Here is an 11,480-nt window from a genome sequence, read left to right as displayed (position 1 = left end):
AATCAGAGTAAACCATTGTTTAAATAACTTCCCACTCTGAACCAGCAAAAAGTCCTCAATACACTACTGTAAGAACCTCATATTGGAATATACTTAAAATATTTGTCAGGAATGTTCTCAGGCATTAACAGCTTCAGTTGTAACCAGATTTTACCAGGCCACCAAAATCAAAATGCTAGCCAGTGTTACACACTGACAATTTGCATAAGGTATTTTCATTATGGTACTAAATAATGGAACATTACACAATTTTGTAATTTTTTTCAGAAGTTTATTTTTCTTACTTTTTATTTTATAATGCATGTCAAAAAAATTAGCCCTGCTTTTGAGCCAGTTCTCTGGCCTTTGCCTTCTCAATTTTGGCAATCCTGGCAGCAGATTTTGATCCCAAAAGACCACCACCCCAATGCCTTCTGAATTCTTCATAGCGCTCATTGAAGTTGGTTTTTACAGACTCTACAATCTTCGTCAATGCTGCCCTATCAGATGATTCCACCTGTAAAATTATGCAGTTTTGGGTATTAGCAGAAAATTTTGATTTGAAAATTCAGTAATTTGTTATACTGTAATAAAGGTAATTAGTACCTGAGTGATGGCAACACATGTGCATGTTTTCTTATGTACTAAACGTCCAAGGCGGGCCTTTCCTTTGACTATACAATATGGGACCCCCATCTTTCGGCACAAAGATGGCAGGAAAAGTACCATCTGTAACAATGGAATTACTCAGGAGATATGGAATTGTTAAATAAAAAACAAAATTAGTGTATACTATTCAGTGCATATTGTCATCAATTTAATCAGGTGAAGAAATTCAAAACATCATTAAATTAATATTGCACTATTCTTTGCATACATCTAAATTTATACCTCAATTGGATCCACATCATGTGCAATTACAACCAGCTGGGCTTTCTTCTGCTCAATCAGTTTTGTTACTGTCTGCGCTCCTTGCTTTACCGAAAGAATCTTCCTCTCGTGTGTCTCTTCTTTCTTCGAAACCTTAGCCTGAGCCTGTGTAAACAATCTCTGCTTCTTTGCCTGGCGAGTTTCCGGGCGATACTTATCAAGCAACTTGAAGAGTGCAGTAGCTATAAAAAGAAAAGACTTTTTGAATCTCCTAAAAATCATTTACAATCTTAGTTCTATCATTTGCTGTATCAGAATTAAAAAGCTCGTTAAAAGTCAGCATCATACTCAGTTGTTATTTTCATCATTTCACAAAGAGTGTAAATGAATAAGAGTTTAACATTACCAGTTTGCCTGTCCAAAGTTTGAGTAAATTGATTTATTGGTGGTGGCACTTTCAGTCGTTTTTGCAGTACTGATTTCTGTCTTTGAATCCTAATATATTTTGGCCATTTCACAAAACGGCTAAGGTCACGAGGTGGCTGAATGTCCTGACCTGCAAAAATATTTGCATGTTAAAAAGGCAAGCACTGCACATATCAGTTACAGAGAGAGAGAGAGAGAGAGAGAGAGAGAGAGGAGAGAGAGAGAGAGAGAGAGAGAGAGAGAGAGAGAGAGAGAGAGAGATATTTGAATGTCCCAATCGTAAGGAACAGCAGAATGGGAAAGTAGCTATCCCATAGATACAAAAGCTCCAACATGCACCCTACTGACAAAAACAATGCTTAATTCAATTCCAGCATGTTCATAAATTCAACAGAATGTACTGCTCCTGACTACTGCACATATCCCTCAGCAGAAAATTTACGTTTTACAATAAAAATGGAAAATGCTTTACAAATTTGAAGATTTTGGTATCTAAATTAGAAGATATTTTCAATGACAAGTCCTCAAAGACAATATCTAGCAAGTATGCCTGCAACAACCAAGTCTGAAGTGAAAGAGAGCCCTTAACCATTTTGAATTTCAAACAAAACAAAATACCCAAAATACCAGAAAGTGCATGAAACCATTCACTATTGCAAAAAAGATCCCAAAGCCAAATAAGTGTAATAAAATCCAGCCCAAACAGCTCAATCCAACTGTGCTCAAGTCTGCATGCAATAAATCATAGCTCTTGTGTGCCCACAAACAGTTTTACTCTACTGCCGAGCTGCCATTTATCTACCTAAATAACTTCCAGCAGGAAACTACACCTGCAACACAAACATTATACTCAGGACACTACTTCATAATGAATCTGTTTGCCACTTCTCTATAAAAAGCACGAAGAATAGTCTAAACCGTCAAGACAGTGGCTCTAACCCTTCCACTGCTGTGGGTGTATATAAATATCTGTTATCCCACTTTCCAGGTGCTGAAAATGTGTATACGTGTGCCACTTAATGCTATGAACATCTGCATGCATCCTGAGGCACCAACCTATCACTGCAATTCATGATCTGCAAGGACAGTAATGGTCATGTCACACAACTGTGTCCAACATCAAACTCAATAACTCAAGAATGAAGTAAGTATCACTCTGCTCTTAATTTTAAATAATATTTCAATATCTTATCTACATTCACTGCAATGTATGAGCTAAATCAACCATACACAAGGCTTACACAATACATTTTTACCTCAGCAAAATCTTGAAAATTCGTTCAATGTTCTACTTAAATTGATGCAGCACTATGATACATACCAAAAAGTATGTAAGCCCCTTATTGAGTGAGATATTTGACCGTAAGATATGCAAAAAAGCCGGTCAGTAACAGTGGCCAGAATGACATCTCAGCACAGACACCAGCATTTGGCAAGCATAACCACCACAATGAAACGTGCCCTCAGCATGGAATGCAGACACTGTCCATAACAGCAGAATGTTAATGGAAATTTTCCCATAAGTTAATCACAAAAATTTGTTACATGATGTATAATCATACAATTTTTTGTTTGTTCATAACCTAACAAAAGAAACCTGGAAGAAAACCAACTTGTGAGAAGCTGACAGGTACATTACAATTCCTTGTAGCATGATATTAAAGAACTGCAAGCAGCTGCCTTCTTATCCTGATCACTGCATTCATTATTCCAAGTTTCCCCAAACATGTAACTTGTGTTGGAAAACACTAAATAATGAACTCTAGAACCAATATTTTAGAATTCAGTGGGTATGCAATGACAGATTTGAGCAATTCTAACTCCAATTTCCAGTTTGTGAGCATCTTATTTACACAAATTTCATGTCTACACGTAATTATTTTTTGTGAAAATGTGTGCTGACATTTGCACAATCAAGTCACTAGGTGGACCAGCCTTCACAATGGATCAAGTAAACACTACAAAAGTAGTTCCCTTTGTAGTTGATGTGCCCAATCAAGTATTTCCCATTTTCCCTTCAATGGGCCTAGTTAAAATATTTATTTTTTCAACTCTGTGTTAAAAGTTATCCTGCAACTATCTCCACAGAAGTTCACAAACAAATTCACTATTAAACCAGTGTTACATGCACAAAATTTATCAGAGGCTCAGTATAAAAGTTTAATTTTGCTAAATGTGGCACATCAGTCACCTGAAATTACACAAAGTATCAACTTCTATTTCCTCTTAGAAATGCTTACCAATGCCAAAATTTCTTGTCCTTTTATCAAATAAAGGATTTTCAACCTTCTTTGGTTCTACTTTCTTAACTGCCAGTGGTGCAGCTGCCACCTTCTTCCCCACAGTCTTCTTCTTGGGCTGCAAGTAATTAAACCACTATTCAAAATATTGTACACAATATTAAGCTGTTACAAATAATCACTTCACAGTAAAAAAACTGATGTCAGGAGCCATACAACATCACTTGGGACCAGCTAATCCTATGAAGTTATGGTTCCTACAATTAAAGAACTAAAACAGACCACATCTACTGCCAATGATTTGAAATGCAGCAACTGCCATTATCTTGATACAAAGGAGAGGGGGATGTAAACTATCTTAACTACTTAGCTCATGTGACAGTTAAGACCATGCTGCACCATTTGAAGCTGGGCTACAAATTGAACTGGGCTTAACAACTGTAACAAACTAAATGAAAGCTGCTGCCAAAAACTGACATGTCAGGCTTCATTATACAAAGATCAACAAAGACAAAATCCACATCAATACCTTGTTTCCCAAAAAAGATTGTCCAAACTATATCACACTGCCTTCTACATAAAATTAAACATCCCGACTGGTCCTGTGAATGGTCTGCCATAAATGCAGGTTTTATAACTATTTCAGTTTGTAAAATTAGCCTATGCACTTTGTTGCACTTTTACTGCCAATTACATGCCTGGATGCAGTTTCATAACAAATCCATTTAAACTCACATTCTCACTTTACCATCGCACATGATAGTCACAAAATTAGTCACTGATATATCCTTGTTCAATGAGGGATTATACTGGAGTGTTAGTTTTAACAATCAAGTACAATTTCAAAAATTGTAACATTCCATTCTTAACTCATCTGATGGAATTCCTTGAGACATGAGTCACCTATCCTCTTACTGAGTAGCAAGTGCATGCACAGGGAACTTACCATTAATCACATGTTAGTTTCACTTCCCATCCAAATAACATAGTGAGCAGAATGAACACAAACACCTCTGCACATTCTCTTCTGCACCCCTATAGGAATAGTATATCAGGGGTTGCAGTATATTCAATATTTTCTTTAAACTCAGTACATAGGATTAAACAGGCTAGTTAGATCTACAAACACACCTCTTTCACCATGTGCAGTTTCACGTAGGAACAGCTCACATACACATGTTCTCACACACCATCTCATTGAAGCAACCTACTATGCATCCATTTCTTTGCTCAGCAATTTGTACCACTTTTATTGTGATGAAAGCCTAAAGAAAAGGACAGCTGGGTAAAACAGTATCTGAACAACAGATACACAAAAGGTTTCAGATCACAGCAAGATTTTAGATTTTCTGCTTGGAAAACTGCAGCAAGCATAATCCACACCACTTCTTGCAGAGGGGTTACCTTCAGTCTGTTATTGAATTTAGCATATGTTAAAAATCAGGAGTAAGTAAAAAAACACATACTTTGTTTTCTCTGAAAAATTCCTGCAAAGAGATTGAGGCTTCCAAAATTGACATTTTGAAGAGGCAAAATTTCAGAAAATTTTAAAATGCATTATCTCTAACAGTTCTAGATATTTTGTTGGGTTTTTATGGGAAGGATAATTGCATTACGATTACAAAGAACTCCATTTGGACTTATCTGTCAAAGTTCTTTTACTATAGCATTCCAAACATTTGTATTTATGGAATACTTTTCCAGAAGTGCCAATCCATCAAATTGATTTTTTGTTGATTAGTATCATATAGGAGACCTTCCACTTTTAATTTGGACAGGTTTTATTTTTAAAAATATTTTTTTTTAATTTTCAAGGGTAATTTATGTCTTAATTGAAGTTTTTCTTACTAACTTCTTTGTTGGAATGTTTATTTCTAATGTGTTACCTCCTTTTGCTTTCTTTGTTGCAGTTACCTCTTCACTTTTTCGTTGTTCGTCAGCTGCTTTGTCATGGCTGTTCATTGCAGGTTTCTGTATTTTAGTTGACCAGTGCTAAATTGTTTACTAAAGAGGCTAAGAAATCAGACCAGCCACCTAGTTCTGTGTTTTGGGAAAAGGACTGGGGCCAAAGGAAAGTTAAGTGTGCTGACTAGTTGCATATCCATGAAAGAGTGGTATATAAGAAACAAAAAATAGACACTGCTCAGGTTGCGAATAAGTGTTCTCATTTGAAGACTGCTTCAAAGTTAAGATATTTCCAGTGACAACTGTTCTAAACATTTTGACAGAACAACAACAATGACAGTATCTGAACAAGTTGAAGCCTCCTAAGGTGCAGATGATGCAGGTTTTACATCAATAGAGGAATACCTTGAATCAGTCAGCTACAGAGGTAGTTTTTAGTCCTGTTACAAAACCATGGTCAGTGAAGTAAGCTCTATGTATCAAGAAAGTGAAGAGAAATTACTAAAGCTATGGATGAACACACTACAGCAAAACTGACCGCAATCTTCAAAGTAGAAATGCCATCTTCAGAAGAAAATGAACCAAAGCACTCTTGCAAGGAATTTTTCACAAATACCAGTTCAGCTTTTTAATACTGCACATCCTACAGATGTGAAATGTGAAAGTGTAGTTTCAATTAAAAGGCAGTTATAGAAATATTATGCAATAATACTTGCACTAGATTCTATTCAGATATATACATGCGTTAATATCTGTATATACTTTTATTCATAACTCAATTTTTTAAAGGTCTTTGTGGCTGTATTATGGTACTTTTTCGCATATTCTCAGCAACAAATAATTCATTTCATTCTTTGTACACATTTATATTTATCAGTTTCAGAAGAGTTTATCAAGCTTAACATGACAAAATTTGGACAGAATTGATAAAACACCAACTGCAATAAAAATGTTATAATACTGTAAACAGTTGTTGCAGATGTTTCCACTAGACATGTCAAATAATAGTAATAAAACAAAGTAAATTTTAAGAAAGGTCTGAGACCCAGTGATAAACATTTTGATAGAGGAAATATATGTAAAAAGTGTGCAGTTGCTTAATCTCCAACAGCACAAGCAAGGATGCTCATTTCTGCACACAGAACTACTAATTAGAGGACAGGTGTCACAGCACTTTCCTTTTCTGTTTAGTAGCTGACAGGCAGCTGGGCCCCATGTGTATTTTGCTGTGTAGTGTTGAAGTCGTGCTTTATGGCAGTTTGTGTAGAATTCCTGTTTTTGGAGACTAAGTGCTCTAGTTTCTATTGGTTCAACAGGAAAGCATCACTATCAAAGGAAGATCCTGAAGCAGCGGAACATTCTTAGTTTGCAAATTTCAGTACAAAACACCACTCCTCTCCCCTTGGGCAGCCTAAGTTCGCATTTGTTTATGGTCACAGCTGACTGCCACAATATACAGTCCACATGTTTGAAAACAAGAAAATTACCTCTGTGTACAATTTAATTCTGTAAGTGAGTAATCCCCGACACCTTGAACCAATTTTGCATCCATTTTTCCCCACTTACAACAATGAAGCAGTCATCACAGCAGCATGTCACCATTTTAACACTCCAAACCAAAATATTAATGGACTGTTTAGGGAGAATTTCAGTAATAGTCCACACCAATCATCTACTGGGCACTTAAGCAGGGCATGACTTTTCATGCATCAACTGCACAAATCAAACAATTTTTTCATCAAAACAGGGCTCCATTAAGTTTTCTTAATTTTCCAGTTCTAGTTATAGTCAAGTGTACAATGTACCACCAGCCAGGTTGCAATACAAGGTTCATTTGAGCAGTTGCCAGACAGCAACAGACAACAGGATGTACTGTTCATGCACAACTACGATGACATAGGCAACCAGTGCTTGGTGTTTGCTCTGCTTACACACTTCATCACATTTGTGTGTGGAATGTCGTGCATGGTGGGGCATCACATGACCATGCGCAGTCCTTAGGCATTTCATTGAGGACCTAAGGAGCTGCACCAGGAGAAATTGTTTTATCTATTCTACCCAGATAAGGAATTCAAATAAGGAAGCAGTTCTTGGCATATTATTCATTTCAAAACTAGACTCCACAGCTCAAAGTACCATAATATTCTGCTATATGATTGACTTTTTGTTTAATTCGTACTCTGCAATATTGTTATGTAGCATTTCCAATCAGGTTTACATCTACACAACACTGCAGCAGCTAGTAAGATTGAATCCAAACTTCTTGCAAAAAGTTCTTGTATAGCTTATACAACAATAAATTTAATGACCTTTTCAAAATGCATAAAAAATGAACAAGGTTTTATGTGAGGCAAATTACAACTGGCAGTATTTTCTACTCTAGGAATAAATAAGGCATGTGGGGAGTTAAAATGATAAAACAGTATGTTGCCCATCTACAATCTAGCATAGAATGGCATTCTATAAATTTAAGAAATAAAGTAAAAAATAACTTCAGGCCTAGAGCAAATACTAAAGTACCTTGTGATCGAGAAACACTTTCACAGAAGTCAGATTTGTAAAATTCTGCTACATCTGTCAACACATTTGAAACGAAATATTTAGTTCAAAACTACTGACCAAATTTGCCTACTTAGCTTGAAGTAAATGTTTACATATGTTCATACGTATATAGCATTAAGACATCTTACAGTTTCAAACTGGACTACAGACTATTCCAACAGCATTGGAATGTCATAAGCCATACTTAAAATGCTTCATTCTGCTTTAACTGCAAATTTCAATGTCCAGATGCACTCTGAAGTACCTGATGTTCAGCTTTTCTATGTAGGCTTTGTGATACCAATTTTCTTGGAGGCCCCATAGTGTACTCATGTTGGGTTCTTTGTGATATGTCATTCGTCCCAGAAAATGAAAATTTTCACTTCAAATATAACGAAGTTTAAAGTAGCCAATAGAGCGGAATGAAACACTGTTTCAGCAGAAAAATAGAAGCAAATTGCTCTACAAAACAAATAGCTTCACTGAGACATTAATGGTTCATTGCTAATAATGTGGAAATATAAAATCAGAACTAATTTTGGCCTTTCATGTTTATGAATTCACTTGGTGGCTCCCAGCCACAGAAATCTGTTTTGCTTTCATTTGACGTGGGAGCTGTATACTAAGAGACCAGCAATATCACAAAACACATGGGACACATGGATAAGGCCCCCCCACTATACCTCAGCTTGCTCTGCACATGTGTGAATCTGGCAGCTTGGGCACACCAGAATAACATTTCTGGGTAGCATCTAGCTACTTGCTACTACGGCTCATACAGCAAACAGCCACACAAGCAGCCAGAAGTTGGAGAAGACACTGCTCATACACTAAGCTCTCTGCATGTACACAAGCCTGCTGGCAACTGCTCAAACAAACCTACAGACCAGTCTCATCACATTGTTTCACAAGTTGTGCCTACACTCTCAACCAAATTGTCAAAAATTTATTAGCTACTTCCTTTGGCACTTCAAATACCTGGAGGTGGGGGTAGGAGTATATATCATAGGCTACTTCAAATTCTTAGATACACAACAGAAAAGTGCTAATTTAGTGCAGTAGAGTTTTCATGTACTCGAAAATCAAGTTGACCACTCTACGCCAAAAACATGGAACAGGTGATTCTCAACTTCTTTTACCTCAATAATTCAACTCTCAACCTGTTAACAGAAACACTAACAGTTATGTATAAAAAAAATCTGAAAAACAATTTTCTTTACTCTCTGACGCCATTACAAGCTAGAACCAACGAAATTTACACACCCAATAACAATTCCCCAAAACATATACAAAAATTCCTAAATGAAGGCAAACTACACAACACATGGTCAGATAAATCTTAACACGAACATCTGACCATATGCTGTAGTCGCATCGTAACACTGGCTACAAGGCTATCCTGAATTCTTTAATCCTGTTTCCTAATTAAGTAATAATTAAGTCCAACCACGTGAAAACATCTACAATAAATAGCGAACTAAGAGTAAACCTGCTCCCAAATACGGATTTATTGTACAACAGCAGATATGGATCACTAAAATCTAATCTGTTTTTATGAACTCTGCAGTCTTATCATACAAAACTAAACAGCTACTTTCTGCAAAAACTGCACGTAACTATAGTATCAACAGACGAATAAATTTCATCAATTTGCAAACTGGCTGGCCATTCTAAATATCAGCCTTTACATTGATGCCTTTTAGTAATTAGATATATAGAACTGTTTAGAACATTAGGTTACTTCTATAGTAAATGAACTAACTTCACTTTCATGAATGCTGTTTTGAGTCTGCTACCAATATACAACTTAGAACATTTGAATAATTATATTCATTTACGTAGAACAATTCTAATTAACAGACAGAACGGAAGCAATTTCATAATCTCAATCCGAAATTACAATCACTCACTTCGCAAAGTTCAATACTGACTGCATTGCAATAATCAACAAGAAATAGCTAGAAATATAAAATAAACGTAAATAACAGAAAATAACATCCCAGATGATAAATCGAGGTATACAGTTTTTATACCTTTTTCTGGACCATTTTCTTTCCAACAGAGTTAACGATGCGGTTGGATTACTTCCACACGTGGCAACACAACCTGGTCAGACGAACTAATCTCCTCTCCGCCTAAACTCCAAAGAATTCATGTGACCACCGGTATACGGCACCCAAAACAAAGATACCTTAGCAAAGACATACCACTCTCGGAAACCTAGTTACATCCTTCCGTATACATAATATCTTTGATAGGTTTCTACAACAATAAATAATATGACAGTCTTAATTCCACCAAAATGTTCCATGAGAGCATATTTTAATGACCATTTGTAAATAACTTGAAATTGAGATGCAGATATAGATGATTCCTCGTGTCTCAGTCTCACAACACATTTATACGTCTTAAGGCCAATTCACACTGACCGTCAAGTCGCATCATTTCGAAACATCCCACAATTAGAACTGTAAAAGTAACGAAAAAAATGTATCCCTAACTTTGCGTACTGAAAGTAACAGTACTCGCTACCAATGCATCGTTAGTCGTAACTTTCATTACCGACGATATTGCAAAACGTCTATGGAATACAGTCGCATTCATACACATCACATGTGCGCAGACAGATCGTTGCGTGTAGACAGAAGATTTGCACCAACCTGAGGGGTGTGCAAACCTGGAAGTTGGAGTTGCAGGTTTGAGCGAAACCTCTCAAATCTGTGGGTTCAAACCACATCTGCGCAGACAAGTTGGAGCGTGTGGACAGGAGATCGCCGCAAAACTGGCGCGAAACAGCTGTTTGCTCAGTCTAGTGTTTGTATTTGTGCGCACAGGGCATTAAAATGGCCGATACTCGTAAGTGTTCTCGAGAGTTTGTAAGTGAATTCATTGAAATATACATAAACCACCCATGTTTGTGGAAGATTAAAAGTAAAGAATATAGTGACCGAGACAAAAAGACAGCAGCATCCAATGCTTTAATTGAAAAATTGCGGGCAGTTGACGCCTCGGCAAGAGAGAAACGGTAATTAAAAAAAATATTTCGTTGTGAACTGGCGAAATTATTTGCGGATGGATGTCGAAACTTATAATTATCTCTTAAAGCTTGTAACCCCTCATATTATGAGAAAAAATACTTGTATGGGAAGAGCAATTTCTCATCATGAACGGCTGGCGGTAACATTAAGATTCCTAGCAACAGGAAGCAGCTACAAGGATTTGGAATTTTCATCCGCAATATCGAAACCCAACAGATGTGAAGCTATTTACGCTTTCCTGAAGGATGAGTTCATGAAGGCAAGTCAAGTAAATTAAGTCTGTCAGCGAATTGTTTACCGAAAAGAGTTATCCAAAGTTCAGAAATCGAGGTGGTCTGATGTAGGAATAGATCAAGTATACCAGCCAACGTTATGGTATTTTGATCTGCTTGGCTTTCTTAGTGACCAAGAAACGCCAAGACCAAGCAGGAGTACAATTGAAGATGAAATTGGAGTGTCAATGTGCAAGGAACTGGAACAC

The 11,480-nt window shown here is 36.6% G+C and overlaps 1 protein-coding gene across 1 annotated transcript; it reads right to left on the bottom strand.

The window, feature by feature from the left end:
- Window positions 1–249: 249 nt before the first annotated feature.
- LOC126298674 (60S ribosomal protein L7a) lies at window positions 250–10,145 on the bottom strand. Its single transcript, XM_049990107.1, has 6 exons — window positions 9,995–10,145; window positions 3,516–3,633; window positions 1,256–1,405; window positions 871–1,091; window positions 586–708; window positions 250–496 (listed from the first exon to the last, which is right to left on the bottom strand). Exons 1-6 carry the CDS (start codon window positions 10,007–10,009, stop codon window positions 314–316), a joined length of 810 nt encoding a protein of 269 aa, XP_049846064.1. The 5' UTR covers window positions 10,010–10,145; the 3' UTR covers window positions 250–313.
- Window positions 10,146–11,480: the final 1,335 nt, after the last annotated feature.

Source organism: Schistocerca gregaria, chromosome X, assembly GCF_023897955.1.
Source record: "Schistocerca gregaria isolate iqSchGreg1 chromosome X, iqSchGreg1.2, whole genome shotgun sequence".
Classification (NCBI taxonomy): Eukaryota; Metazoa; Arthropoda; class Insecta; order Orthoptera; family Acrididae; genus Schistocerca; species Schistocerca gregaria.
Note: the sequence above shows the minus strand (reverse complement) of the source record. Positions and strands in the feature narration are given on the sequence as shown.